The sequence below is a fragment of the Nuphar pumila genome, chromosome 6 (genome assembly GCF_984573655.1).
Source record: "Nuphar pumila chromosome 6, dmNupPumi1.hap1.1, whole genome shotgun sequence".
Classification (NCBI taxonomy): Eukaryota; Viridiplantae; Streptophyta; class Magnoliopsida; order Nymphaeales; family Nymphaeaceae; genus Nuphar; species Nuphar pumila.
In genome coordinates this window covers 31,194,469-31,210,950 of record NC_143254.1, presented here as the reverse complement: position 1 = coordinate 31,210,950, position 16,482 = coordinate 31,194,469, and the positions used below count along the sequence as shown (strand labels likewise).

At 38.8% G+C, this 16,482-nt stretch overlaps 1 protein-coding gene across 1 annotated transcript in view; it reads right to left on the bottom strand.

The window, feature by feature from the left end:
* The window catches only part of LOC149834552 (5'-3' exonuclease family protein), a 39,224-nt gene extending 34,443 nt beyond the window's left edge, over positions 1-4,781 (bottom strand). The window contains exon 1 of the mRNA XM_090009390.1: positions 4,621-4,781. Coding sequence (XP_089865516.1) covers positions 4,621-4,781 — 161 coding nt within the window. The remainder of the gene's footprint in view (positions 1-4,620) is intronic.
* Between the last annotated feature and the right edge of the window lie 11,701 nt (positions 4,782-16,482).

The following is a 16,482-nucleotide window of genomic DNA, read 5'->3' as shown; positions in this document are numbered from 1 at the left end:
ATAATGTTTTATGATTGTTTTGGTTCATACATGACATGTATTGCTCTTTGAGCAATTGGCCTGTGGAGGCCTACATTATCTCATCTATATCAATAAAGTGTTGAGTTCTCACTTCAAGGTACTCCATGACCTCTCGTCCAATTTATACCATACTTGCCTTAAGGTTCGATTATAATAGTAATTGCAGTGGGTTTCTCTCCAGAAATGAGTCTATTCATTAAGTATGCAAATTTCAAAAGGATAAGCATGCAGGACAGACAATCATAAGTCAAGAAGTCTTACAGGTAAACAGGTATACCAATTAAACTACTTGATTCTCTCTAGAATGAGTCTACCCATAGAGTTTACTCTAAGCATGTAGTTTCAAAAGAATCAGAACGAGTAAAACACTAACTAGCAATTTATAAATTAAATACTTCTTCAGATAAGCAGGTATGTAAAATAACTATTCTATCTCAGGAGTCTTGTTTTATTTTAATAATCCAAAATCCTTGTGCGACTTTCCCCTACCTCGGGATGTCGTGCAGCTGCGTGCGTCTACGAGTGTAGATGATACGAGGCTCAGGCCGCGGAGCCAGAGCGGGGTTCGATGCGAAGTCTGCAAAAGTGTGAGTATTCAGCGCTACGTTAATTATCATGCGAAGAATAAAAAGTCAGGCTTGTCGATCGAAAAAGAGAGGTAGCAGGGGTGTGCCCCTACTGGCCGAAATCCGAAAAGTGATAGGGGGCGAGCCCCTGCCTGCTGACAACAGCGGGGCGACAGGGGCTAAGCCCTCTGTCGAAAACACTGAGGCGGCAGGGGGGTCAGCCCCTGCCGACAGCCTCGAGACAACAGGGGCCAGCCCCTGCCGACAACAACAAAGTGGCAAAGGTTGAGCCCCTGCCGGCAACATCAAAGTGGCAGGGGCTGAGCCCCTGCCAACAACGTCAAAGTGGCAGGGACTGAGCCCCTGTCGGCAACATCAAAGTGGCAGGGGCCAGCAACGTCAAAGTGGCAAGGGTTGAGCCCCTGCCGGCAACATTAAAGTGGCAGGGGTTGAGCCCCTGCCAGCAATGTCAAAGTGGCAGGGGCCGGCAACATCGAATCTGCAGGGGTTGAGCCCCTGTCGACAGACACGAGACGGCAGGGGTCTAGCCCCTGCCGATGGCGATAAGGTGGCAGGGGCCAGCCCCTACCGACAGCCGAGAGGCGGCAGGGACCAACCCCTGTCGACAGAGAAAAAAAAGAGGTCGGGACGGGGGGTGACAGGGAGGGCAACCGACCTCCCGTCGGTTTCCCTATCACCCACAGGGGTGAGGGGGTTGTCGCAGGGGCCTCGGTCCCCTGCCAGCACTCCGGCGAATTCCCAGAGGGAAAAGGGAACGACAGGGGCCCCATAGACCACATGTCGGGCCCCCGATGGGCACAGGGTAGGTGGGAGGCCGCGGCAGGGGCTGTGAGCCGCCCGTCGGCCTCCCGGCGAGGTGGCAGAGAGGAGAGGGTGAGGAAGAGAAGAGGGAGGAGAACGGCGTACCTGGGAGGCGGTGGCTGACATCGGCGACGTGCGCAGCAGAGGAGGAGGAGGTCGGCACGGGGAGGGCGAAGGGTTGTGTGCCTCCCTTTGCCCTCCTGCAGTGTTTTTAAAAGCCTCAGGGGGGGCGATGAATGGGGAAACCCTTGGTGGGTTTCCCTAATCCGCCCGATTTCGTAGGCGGGGAGCAGCGCTCGGGAAGGGGGTTTTCTCAAAATCCCCTTCTCGAGTCGGGTTATTAAACCCTACCGATGACGGGCCCGGGTCGGGTCCGAACCCGACCCGACCCGGGTCCGATACAATAATTTTGTTTTTTTTTAATTGTGGGTTTTACAATGCACATACATGACCAAATCTGATCAGATTGAGCAAGCACAAATCATTGGCAAATCTGATTAGAATGCACATGCACACACACATGGTCAAATCTGATCAGATTGAGCAAGCACAAATCATTGGCAAATCTTATCAAAATGTACATCATTGGCAAATCTGATTAGAATGCACATGCACACACACATGCTCAAATCTGATCAGATTGAGCAAGCACAAATCATTGGCAAATCTTATCAAAATGTACATATACACACATCGACAGTTTGATCAGATTGAACATAAAATACACCTCAACAATCTCATTAGATTGTACATGCAATACACATCGACACTCTGATCAGATTGCTCATGCAATACACATCGACAATCTGATCAGATTGCACCTGCAAAACACGATGGCAAATATAATCAACTCGCACACACAACACAGTGCAGATCTGATCAGATTGCACTCACGCAACATAGTGCAGATCTGATCACAACACCAAAATAGCATATGGGCAGATCTAATAACAACAAAAAAAAATATCATATTTGCATATTTGATAACATAAAGAAATAACATATTGATAGGTCAGATAACAGCATCAAAAATACATATAGGCAAGTCTGATGACAGTATTAAAAATCCATATAGGCAGGTCTGATTAGACTGCTCACCAAAAATATAATGGCAGATCTGATCAGATTGCACATATGCTGAAATCGACAAATCTAATCAGATCAAAACTTATCCAATCAATATTTCTTTCAGAACATGAACAAAAATCAGCAAATACCAAGATCGACAGGGCTATATATATATATATATATATATATATATATATATATATATATATATATATATATATATATATATATATATATATATATATATATATATATTCAACATAAATGGCTTTAAAAAAAATCAATAGTATGTATCTCACACTATATGCATAACTAAAAATCAATAAAAGTTGAGCACATGCTTAAACAAGAAAAAATTGATGGCATGTTCATATCAAATTAAGAAATACATGAAATTGTCACTTAATACGCATACCTATACATATTTTTTAATCAGATTTCTCTTTCCCATCTAAACTTACACATAAAATCTGTTTATACGTATTTCTTCCCGTACGAACATAGAGAGAAACCCGTACCTTAATCAAAGCGTAGAAAAAAAATCGGAAATCGACAGATGTATGGTGAGGAAACTAGATTTTCTTCTTCCTTTTACTTTCTTCTTTTCGATCTTCTCTTCCCTTTTTTTTCTTTTCTTTCTTTTCCCTCTTTTCTTCCTCTCTCTCCCACACGAGTTTGGGTATCCACTTTTTTTCTAACTCACTCTCACTCTCTCTCTCTCTCTAGAATCACAATTTCTAGAGAGAGAGAGAGATCTACCCACTTTATATGTTTTCTAAAATTTCTATCTTCTTATTTTTATTTTTATTCTTTTAAATAAATCTAGAGGAGGACGCCCCCTCTAGAGAAGCTTGACTTAAGAAGAGTTCTACATCATGTAGAACTCTACATTATCCTTCTTTTAATTAATTTATTTATTGTTTTATTTAATATTTAATTATTAAACATTATATTCTAAGAATATTCCAGAGGGTGTCGCCCCCCTCTGGAAGTCTCCCTAGAGTAGAGTTCTACTCTAGATAGAATTCTATCTACCCAGTTTAAATTTTAAATTGATTTTAAAATTTTAAATTTGTCATATATGAATTTTGGATCCAGATCTGGATTCAAGATCCAAATCCATATACAAAATCCATATGGATCCTACCTGAACCAGATCATAGTTAATATGGGTCCTGCATCGAGTCTAGATCTATTTTAGCTTGGATCAAATAGAGCAGATTCAGTCCGATCCAATCTGAAAAAAAAAAACAAAAATAAAGGCGGGTCATTTTTGACAAATGTGATTTTCGAGCCAAACGTAACCTGATTTCAGAAAAACAGGATACCAACGTGCTCAGAATTACGAGGCGCATCTAATGGTATACTTACCTGATTTTCGCCTCCAAATTTTGCCTGAATTTAACCTAATTTTTTCTTGAATTTAAAGGTTAAAACAAAAAAATTCTAAAATTATAATTGGCTCATATATGTCTTGTCAGTGGGCTCTAGGCCACGTTCGGACCCAGCTGACATCACCTATAAAATGATATATTTTCCATGATTTTTATCAATTTCATTAAATACTTAATTAAAAATTCAAAATTTTAGAAAATAAAAATCATTGGAAAATGCACGATATTACACCCTTGATAGTATTGAAGCCATCCCCATCAATTCTAACATAATGTTGATTCCCCGCTCCACTAAATTCTAGAAGTTCTTTTCAAGATTCTATGGGTCAATGGGTCCTGTGCTTGGTTTGCTCGCATTTTCACTTGGAAGTTAAAGGTGGGAGGGCACCATACGCAATTATATGATTTATATCCTTTCTTGCAATATAAGGAACAAAAGGTTAAATAAGAAGGCCAACAAGAGCAATTCACTACCAAATTCCATTGCAGCCTACCATACCCAAGCTGAATTTTGCCACATTCACCAAGTACATTACTTCATATTTCTTCATTAAATCTTGGGGACTGTGGAGCTAAAGAAGAAACCGGATTGAAAGGGGATTTTATGCATCCTGCACATTCCATGGTTCTTTGTCCGAAAATATTTTCACGAGAAATCGCAGAAGAAAGGCACAAATTTAGTGCTGAAAAGAACAATCGGAACTATCGGCGATCATCGTGGTCGTGAGGCGGGTCGGAATTCGCGTTACCTGGAAGCCTTCTGGCCCTTGCAGAGCTCCATACTGCAGGCGAGCGCGCCCTTGTGGAGCCAGGAGTACGTGTCGACGGCGACGTAGTGGCCGGAGAACTCCTTGATGTGGGTGGGCGCCATCGTCGACTTCAACAGCGGAAGGAGGCCGGGGATCCCCATTTCCGTCGGCCGGAGGACGGATCTATCAAGATCGATGGAGCTCAACCCTCTCTCTCTCTCTCCGAGAACGCCATTGGGGGAAGCGAGGGAAACGCGGGGAGACTTTTGGCGCTCATTTGGAGGTTTCCCTTTTAAAAGGAAGCGCGCGAATAGCGATTTGCTAGGGCTGTCAATGGGTCGGGTTTATATCGGGTACCCGATCCGACCCTAGCATTATGCGGGCCGGGTTTGGATCATGAGTTTTGCGGGGTACCCCGAACCGACCATGTACCTGACCCGATCCGGGTATTTTATATGTATTTTAATACAAATAAATTTTTGAAATCATGTGGGTCTGGGTCTGGGAATTGATTTTTGTGACCCAACAAAACCTGAACCAACCACCTTTTATATGGATGGGATAGGGTACATCCTGGGTCGGGTACCCAACCCGTTGACAGACCTAAATAGTAGTGGACATGGCGTCCGGGTTGGGCTGCCTCAAACCTGATGAGAGTCAGGCCTGATCCAGCCCAATTAAACGGGCCCAGTATCAACACCTAGAAGATCGCAGTTAACTTATACATGATAATTGATATGTCATAGGGACGTAAACGGGTCGGACATGGCAGGATCTGGGAATTACCGAGTCAGACATAATCGGACCAACATTCAGGTCCGGAGTTGGATAGATATGAGCCAAAACTGAATCTTGATTCAACTTGCTTAAAATCTATGTATTAGACTTAGATATTAGTAGGATTTGGTCCTGGATTCGGATGCCAACTTAATATTGTCTTCAGATCGGATTACTAATTGAATTTGATTCAGTTACCGAATCCAACAAAACATATTCGGATTTGGATGGACATCCGACCTGAATCCTAACCGTTTACATCCTTATTAATATGTCATAATCATCTGATTTCTAATCCTGATTCATCAATATTCAAATGTGGAGGGGAAAGACAAAGTATGTTATCTAGGAGGGACATGTGAGGTTCTGACAGGTTTGGGAGAAAAATCATAAGTACAGGAAAATATCAAATTTTGAGAGATAATTAGGCACCCTAAATTTTGAGGAATTATTTTTTTTCTTTTTTATAAAACAGCGAAAACAAGCAATACTATAAGGTTAAGTATTCTGGAACATTACAGTGGGGAGCAAGACCAAAATATTTATTTCATTTCATTATCAATAAATAATAACATCAGAGTTTCTCAAACTATCCCTGAAACAATAAATCCAAAATATCGATCCGAAGCCTCGTCCCGCAGCCACTCATAAGTTCTACTCTTTACCTGAAAAATGTTAAATTTATAAAAATTAGACTATAATTATCTAAGTAGGAATTACTGTAATTTTTCTTGCAGGTATATCATTTGTCATGTATGTGGTGTGGGTGCCGAGTGTAATTTTCAACATATATAAGAATAAGTAAAGATTTACGCTACGACAGTCAATAATTTATCAGAAATTAACTGACAAGTAACATCAATAGCAACATTTAAATGTCTCATAACCACATATACGAATTCGTGCAATAATTCAGAGGAATACGATTATGAGAATTACATAATTTAGGTAAGCATTCATGCAACATGAAACAATTATTAAGCATGCAGAACATATATCAATAACAAGAAATCAGAATGTAAGTAAGCAGTATATTTAACATGCATTAGAACTTAAACAACATGCATTCCCCAACATGTAACAATTAAAGGAAAAGATTAAAGATGCATGTCCTAATGCATAGCAAAAATATGCATGATTTATGTGCAATGTATGAGCACTTTATTATTTTCCCTTAAGGTTTTTCTTTTCCATATGCATGCACTATTAAATGCATACAATTTAAGTTCCTCTTTTTAATTACCGTTGCCGCAGATACACCAAACGAGTAGAATCTCCGAGGTCAAGTCAGCTTCTCATGGTAGTTTAACACACAATTTATATTTTATTACTGGGTTTCAAACATAGCCCTAGACCGATATCAGGAAACAATACCGTTCATCGGAACATTAGACCTCCACATCTAATGTCGGAGACACCAAAGACACCCCACGCCCACAAGTGTCACTTTTTTGGTACCAAAATAACAGTTGTGTCAAATACACCACCCCAGGTAAAGTGGCAGACTCTCCCTAAAACCGTGACCAAGAGTAGAAACCTCAATAGCGGGTTCAGGGGACAAAATAAAGCACACAGAGTTTTTGTATCTTCACAATCTTCCCAAGACCGTATCTCTAAGATTTTCATACTCTAGATGAGATATCTCATAACGTATATTACACTGCTCTTATTCATTATCTTTTTATTATAAGCGAATTATTGAGTTTTGCAATTCAGCATGCAAAAATAAGTTAAAAGCTCGCATCTACCCCTGCGAGAACCATCACGGAACTCTCGCCTGTAGAACCACATAGAACAGTGCAATATAGAGCAATAAAATTATATTTGCAATTCAACATGCAAAATTAATAATATAGGCTTGCAAATCAACATGCAACCATAAGCTCGCAAATCAACATGCGCAACTCTTTACGGTCTATCACCCGTGACAACAATAGAACAACACAATTAAAATCATGCTATAAATGTGATTTATGCAATGCAATTAAAAAAAGAGCAAACAAAAGTGCAAGGTTCTCCATGCCTGTGATGATTGATTTAGACCATCGATGCATCGTATGCAAAAATCATAACAATATGCAATTTATGCAATGATACCAACATGATTCCAAATGCACATTCATTCATACTAATTTAACAATGTGCATGAGCTATCACAGTCATATGCATGTGTTCACCAGCCATGTGAAATTGTTTTCTTGTAATCACCTAATACACATGCAGTCATTTATGATTCATAAGTACACGAGAACATTTATGCAGGATTGTACATGCCAAACACACATAGATTTCATGTATGCACATGCACTTGAAACTAATTCATAAGTGTGCGATAATTAAACATGTCCTATAAATGTAGGCACATGAAACTTTTTATTCATAACATATATTAACATCCACACACATGAACATAACCCAGACCTAGGCATTGAATTTTAGGGTTGCACACATTCATATCATGTATGCATCTGTACCAAAACAAACTTTGTCATAACCTATTAACAGACATGCATTCATATCCATCAGGCTAAATCCAAACTAAAGTATAAGGAGAACTCCATTCATCAAATTAAGTTCACCATCATATGTTTGGAACCAATATAACAACCTCATTCCACAAACATAAATAACATGTTGCATACAAGCAATTCAAAACATACATTTTCTGACAAAAAAAAAAGTTTAAGCACGCGGTATTTCATGTAAATCAGTTACTGCACCAGAGGAACCTGGAAGAATGCAATTTAAAGAACCCTATAAAGCCCAAACAACAACTGTGTGTAGCAAAAAAAATCCTTTGTCGTATACATTTCAAGTTTACATGATTTCATGATTTTACCCTCAGAGACACTTGGGATAGAAACTCTCAATGTAGGATATAATTTCAATAAATGTGTGTATATTTATTTAACCCGAATTTACTATGGAACTCATTTCACTTAGCTTGGCAGTTTATTACTATTATAGAGTTTCATAACACATTTAATTTAGTACTCATGATATGGGGTTGGAAATGCATTGGAAACACACATGCTATATGCAGTTTACTACCTTAAACCAAGATTTTCATCATTTACCACATGGTGACCCCACCAGCTGATGCAATGGGATTCATACACGCACCCGGCACTGTAATGGTTTTATTACTTATTATAGAAGTGACAACTGAAAAATATCAATTATAATACTGTGCAACTCGAACTGCACTCCTAATGTTATAATGTTAATACAATCTGATTAGGGAATTTACTGGGTGTTACTTTCTAAATTATGTAGCCTTGAGCATAAAAAGAATGCACTTACAAAATATAAAAATAATGTATATACTGAAACCATTCGGTGTGACTGGTATTTAACATGTCAGTGAATAACCCTTCCAAACTTATGAAGGTATACATAGACCGACACATATAATTTGTTTTCATGGAACCCATAAGGTTATTAACACCTATTGATATAATTAACACTTAGTAACAGATTATGGATTAACATAATGTTATTAATACACTGAAATATGATCTTACTAACACCTAGTGATGTAATCTTCATTCACACGTCCCACAATTTACTGGTGTCATAGTATGCACCATTTTACGATAAACCAATAGATAGTTTAAAATTTTAACCAGAACTAACAAAATACATATGAATGCACAAATGTTCAGTCCATACTTAACCTCCTTTATAGAACAACAAAACAGTACAATCATGCGATCAGAATGTTGATGGAAATTATGTTAAAAGGTTTCTTCATACAACTTTAATGATGGCTATAAAGAACCCGCAAGAATCCTCATCTCTCAGTAGAAGGCCTTAGAAGCGCAAAAACAAAATTTATGTAACTTCAAGTTCTATATAACCAAGATTCTTAATAGATCACATCTACCGAACCCCTTTAATCAGAAATCCCCTTTTTATCACAAATCGAAACCCCCCCTTACTACAAGCACACTGAAATCCTTTATGTCCATATGCAAACCCCCCCTTAGTAGCAGTCAAAATCCCCAAACTCGGTGGATTTTGGGGTTCCTGAACAACCACAACGCAAAATCAAGACTTCCTCCCCTTCTTTCCTTGGAATCCGGTAACCCAATCCCCATGCTCGACCCACGAAATACCTAAAAGAAAGAAAAACCTACATGTTCTTGTGAAGAGAAAGTGGTGGTCACGGTTGGGGAGGTCGCCGAAGATTTCTCGTTGTAGGCGATGGCGGCAACAGGTGGTCGGGAGACTTGCTGGCGACGGAGCTCCCGTCGGCGTGTGCAAGAATGTCATAGAGGGAGGCGAGCGGCAGAGGGAGTGAAGTCGAGAGCAGAGTGAAGAAGGCGAGACCCTCTCCAACCCCCTTTTATCGAACGAATGCCCTCCCTCCCTCCGCGAAAGGTGGAGGGAGTCGGTTACGACCCTCCGTAACCTTCCCCTCTTCTTGAGTTTGGCAAGAATCGTGCCTTAGGCACAATTCTTGTAATCGAGGTTTTATTAACATGGGGTCGGGGTCGAGTTCAAACTCTGTGACCTGCGACTCGGGATCTAAATCCCAATTTGGATCCGGACTGGTTATAAGAGTGGATACGAGTTGGTTCTATAGTGTTGGATCCACAAGGAACGTGAATCCGAGACCGGTTATGAATGTGGATCCGCCTAAAACTATTTACTGTTTTATTTATTTTATTATGATTTTATATATATTAAAATATATATATGGATATATGGATCCAGATAGTGGATCTCAGACCGATCTACGCACTATTTTAGATAGTTATCACTTGAATAATTTAATTAGTTAAAATTATTGCACTTATATAAGTTTATACGAGATAAATATATACGTAAAGATTCTTTTATGGGTCCGAGATCCGAAACTGGGATCTCATGTCCAAATCACAATATTATGAAATTTGTATATAATTTTTCTAAATAAATGCCTAAAAATTTATGGTTATTACATCCTTTCCCCCTAAAAAGAATTTCGTCCTCGAAATTTCATTGCAGGGTTTTTGTAGAGATCGTAGTCTGACGAGATTGGTATCGACAAGGATGCAAGAATATGTGCAAGCTCCCGACATATACCCCAACATATAAGGATCAAGACAAACACATAATGAGTTTCTACGAGAAGTTTGAAGCTAAAAGTCGGTCCCAACAAAATTCATACATGATTTCTTTGATGGCAAAATCCGTACTAAATCATAAAAAGTCTTAAGCTAAGACAGTTAGAGTGTATGTTCACTACTTTCTACTTGTTTAGTCACGAATGATAGACACGACCTGCTATTTCTTTTAGCTTGTTCATGATTATTGAATGGAATTTCTTTTATTTTATCATAGACACGTCATTGTTTGTTGTTCTCGCTATTTCTAAGAGTCTCTTTGTCCTGAATAACCTCCACTTATTTCTATTTCTCAAAATGGCCCCATCTTTCCATCGAAAACCCAAACATAATCTTAAATCAAGGTCTAGGATCTCTCTCAGGGTAGCCCTTCTATCAAGATTTAAAATCAATAACGATTAGATTCTGCTACAACTAAAAGCCAAATCTATTGATTCATGACAAACTATCTCCATCAATTTTGGCAAATCCTCACAATTTACCATAACTCTTTATTAATTAAAGATTAATAAGATACACGTCGGATCACCTAGTTTGAGAAATGCACGACCTCAGAAGAAATTACCGTCCTAGAGGGTATTTATGGACTTGGACAATACACTTCTTCACAGTAATTCACCGTCTAGTCGGATCACCTGATCTTGGTCATACATACCCTCACAGATAATCCTTTGCGAAAAAAGGTCCTCAACAAGTGCCAAAATAGTGATACATGCATAAATACAAATGGTTGCTCTCAAGGTCGGTAGCCACCAATATGGGCACAAACATACATATCATCAATATGCATTATCACATTATCTGCCACAAAAAAAATAATAAAATCACACCTTTCCTCAATAAGGTTCCATGAATCATAGTTCACTATTGAACTTAAGCATATATCGCATACTTTCTAAATTTCAGATGACACGACATTTCAATCATATCTACAAAAGCATATTATACTATGCATCATATTATTGTCATCAGGAACATTGCATTTTTCAAATTTAACCTCGAAGCATGCATAACCAAAGCATGAGTTTTATACAATGTAATCCTGTATATACCAAAAATCTAAACTTCAAGATACGTAACTTCTACGTAGTTCGAGTTATGCACACAAGATTTAAATCATATATGTATATAAGACATTCAGATCATTTCATTATTTCATGTGCATTGATAATTCTTACATTATATCACATTCGATTATTTCGACGTGAAACACACACACATGTCTACTAAGAAATTTAGTTGGATATTCATGATACACACATCAATCATGCTATGCAATTATCACAGATTCCTTCAGACAGTCATAATACAATCATCTACAATGAAACTATATAGGCGTGATAAGTCAACAACCTAAAAGCTAATCATTTGTAGGCGAGTCAACAACCAAAAAGCTAATCATTTGTAAGCGTAAATCCACCTATATGCTAATATGAGCATCACAATAAAAGAACAAGTAACATGATAAATAATAAAACTAAATAAATTATACTCACAGAGCGCTTGCAGGGTGTGGCGCGACCGTGATCTTTGATTTAATGTTCCCATGCTCTGATACCATAACTGTAAGGCCCTAAAATCTTAACCCAAATTTTGATGAATCATCATTATTATTTTTTTAAAACAACGGAAACAAGCAATACTATAAGGTTAAGTATTTCGGAACATTACAGTGGGGATCAAGACCAAAATATTTATTTTATTTCATTATCAATGAATAATAACATCAGAGTTTCTCAAACTATCCCTGAAACAGTAAATCCAAAATCTTGATCTGAAGCCTTGTCCTGTAGTCGCTCATAAGTTCTACTCTTCACCTGATAAATGATAAATTTATAGGAATTAGACTACAACTATCTAAGTAGAAATTACTGTATTTTTTATTACAGGTATATCATGTGTCATGTATGTGGTGCGGGTGCCGAGTGTGATTTTCAACATATACAAGAATAAGTAAAGATTTACGCTACGATAGTCACCAATTTATCAGAAGCTAACTGGCAGATAACATCAATAGCAACATTTAAATATCTCATAACCACATACACGAATTCTTGCAATAATTCAGAGGAATGTGATTATGAGAATTACATAATTTAGGTAAGCATTCATGAAACATAAAACAATTATTAAGCATGCAAAACATACATCAATAACAGAAATCAGAATGTAAGTAAGCAATATATTTAACATGCATTAGAACTTAAACACCATGCATTCCCCAACATGTAGCAATTAAAGGAATAGATAAAAGATGCATGTCCTAATGAATAGCAAAAATATGCATGATTTATTTGCAATGCATGAACACTTTATTATCTTTCCTTAAGGTTTTTCTTTTTTATATGCATGCCCTATTAAATGCATACATTTTAAGTTTCTCTTTTTAATTATCGTTGCCCCCGGATACACCAAACTGGTAGAATCCCCGAGGTCAAGTTAGGTTCCAAGGGTAGCTTAACACACAATTTGTATTTTATTACTGGGTTCCAAACCTAGCCCTTGACCAATATCAGGAAACAACATCATTCATCGGAACATTAGACTTTCACATCCAATGTCGAGAACGTCAGAGACACCTCACGCCCACAAGTGCCACTTTCTTTGTACCAAAACAATAGTTGTGTCAAATACACCACCCCAGGTAAAGTGACAGACTCTCCTTAAAACAGTGGACAGGAGAAGAAACCTCAATATCGGGTTCATGGGACAAAATAAAGCACACGGAGTTTTTGTATCCTCACAGTCTCCCTAAGACCAGATCTCTAAGATTACCATACTCCAGATGAGATATCCTAGAACGTATAATACATTGTTGTTGAGAAGGCAAGGTAGTTTTGTTTCAGTCTGATCGTCCTGTTTTAGAGATCAAGCTTTCTCGACCGTTGCGAGGTAGCTGTTTGATTTATTTTATTAAAGCCTAGAAGTATTTGCGGAATGGGAGAACTGCATTCTTGGTCAGTATTACCCCAGTTGAGCCTGAGTTAATTCCGATTGAGGTTTTGGATGTAGTTCGGGAGTTCCTCGATGTGTTTTCAGAGGAACTACTCAGATTGACTTTGAAGCGCGAGATCGAGTTTTACATCGAGTTGTTGCCTGGAACTACTCATATTTCCAAGGCGTCGTATCGAATGGCCCCAACAGAACTTGAAGAGTTGAAGCGTCAGTTAGAAGAGCTTTTAGAGCAAAGTTTTATCTGACCTAGTGCATCCCCCTAGGGTGCACCAATGTTGTTCATAAAAAAGAAGGATGGATCTCTAAGGTTGTGCATCGACTATCAGATGCTCAACCAAGCGACGATTAAGAATAAGTACCTGTTACCTAAAATCGAAGACCTTTTCGATTAGTTGTAGAGAGCGATGATCTTTTCAAAGATAGACCTCAGATCTGGTTATCATCAGCTTCGTATTAGAAAAAAAGATGTCGCGAAGACCGCTTTTCGAACGAGATACGACTTGTATGAGTTCATGGTGATGCCTTTCGGCCTCACAAATGCACTAGCTGCTTTCATGGATTTGATGAACCAGATTTTTCATCCTTGCTTGGATACGTTTGTGATCGTGCTTATTGACGATATCTTGATCTACTCTGAGAGTCCTGAGCAACATCGAGAGCATCTGAGAATCATTTTGAGAATACTTCGTGAGCATAGACTGTTCTTCAAGTTCTCTAAGTACGAGTTTTGGCTTGAGCGAGTTATGTTTCTAGGTCATGTGATATCCAATGATGAAGTGTCCGTGGATCCCGTTAAGGTTGAAGCTGTGATAGGTTGGAAGCAACCTCAGAATGCTTCAGAGATTCATAATTTTCTTGGGTTAGCAGAATACTACCGGTGATTTATCCAGGACTTTTCAAGAATTGCGCTACCATTAACCAAGCTTTTGCGTGAAGGCATCAAGTTTGAGTGGAATGACGCATGTGAAGAGAGTTTCCAGATCCTGAAGACTAAACTGACAACCTCACCAGTGTTAGCTTTACCTTCAGGAAGAGGTGGTTTTGTGGTGTATACAGACACCTCCAAAACAGGTTTGGGTTGCATACTAATGCAGCACGATAGAGTGATTGCGTATGCTTCAAGGCAGTTGAAGACTCATGAGAGGAATTACCCGACTTATGACTTAGAATTAGTAGTGGTAGTGTTTTCCCTGAAATCTTGGCGATACTATTTGTATGGAGAATCGTTCGAGGTCTTCTCAGACCACAAGAGTCCTAAGTATATGCTCTCTCAGAAGGAGTTGAACATGAGACAACGCCGATGTCTCGAGTTTATTAAGGATTACGATTTCACGTTGTCTTATCATCCTGGTAACATGAACGTCGTAGTAGATGCGTTTAGTTGTAAATCGAGCAGCATTCTGGCTAGTCTTGTGTGGAGCGAGAATATGATTGAGGATTTTGTGGCTTAAAAGCCGTTTGCGGACGATAGTGGATCACTTTGATTGTCTGGTCTGATGATTCATTCAGAGTTTGTGCCTAGAATTGTCGAAGCCCAAAAGCTTGACACCCAGTACGATAAGTATTTAGCTCTGGTGGAGCAAGAAGGTTCATCTTTTAGCATAGCAGATGATGGTAGTATTCACATGAAAGGTCGACTTTGGGTTTCAAGTAACCCTGAGATGAAGAAAGAAAATCTAGACGAAGCTCACACGTCTAGGTATACTGTTCATCCTGGCGGAACAAAGATATTCAAGGATTTACAGAGAAAGTATTGGTGAAAAGGTATGAAGCATGATGTAGCATCATACGTTTCGAGGTGCTTGACTTGCCAGCAAATCAAGCTTGAGCACCAATGTCCTGGGGGTTATATACAAAGGATTGAGATTCCTTAGTAAAAGTGGGAAGACATCATGATGGACTTTATGATTGGTCTACCGCGAACGAAGCGTAAGCATGATGCTATATGGGTTGTTGTGGACAGACTCACAAAGTCTGCTTACTTCTTGCCTATCTGAATCAATCAGTCTCTTGAGAGCCTAGCCGACTTGTATGTCGGAGAGATCGTGTGATTGCATGGCGTGCCTAAGTTGATTATTTCTGATCGTGATCCCAAGTTCACTTCGCGACTATGGGGTCAATTTCGTGATCGTGAAAGTTGCATAAAAATTCAGGGTTATGCAGGGACCGACAGGGTTTTGGATTGATAAATATTGAAATTTGGGGGTTTAGTTCTAGTCACATTGAAGACCACTAAGTCCAAAAATCAAGCTTAGATTTCTCATGGTTTGGGCTAGGTAATTATTAGAATTTTGACAACTTTCCTAGGTTCTATAAAAACCAAGTGCATTGACTTGAGTTTGGGTAGGTTCAAACTTAGATTTGGGATAAGAAAATGAACTTGGTTGACTTACATGGATCATAGTGACTTAGAAGGGTCTTCTATAGAGGGTTGGGTTGGCTGGTTCAGATCGAACTCACCAAAAGTCAGCTCAAGATGGTGCGGACCGCCAAGACTCGAGTTGGCACGCGTTTGGTGAGGTGGATATTGGGCAGCAACCTAAGTTTTAGCTTGGTAAACTCAATTTCTAATGACCCCAAATTCACGATTGAAAATACATGATTTTTTTTTAAAGAAAGTGAATAACGTCAAGAGTGATCTATAATTATTCTCCAACTAGACTAAGCTCTAGGGGGTCAGTTTGTGCACAAGCATTAGCGTTTATTAGCCACACTAAAACTAAGTTCGCGAAAGAGAAAACTAAAGACAAAACCCTTTGTCAAAAACAGAAAATATACATTTTTAATGAATGCAAAAAACATCCCATAGATCTAGGGCACATCACAATTTCACATCCCAACACATCAAACATTTATTTCAAACTCTAATTTAAAATTAAATAATTTGAATCATAATTAAAACTTAATAACGTTTAGAATCCAACAACCTATCATAAATTCATCCATCTCAAGCAAGTCATTCCCACCATTGCCTATTCAGTTAAACCTAAGCCTCAACATCTAAAAATATAAAATCACA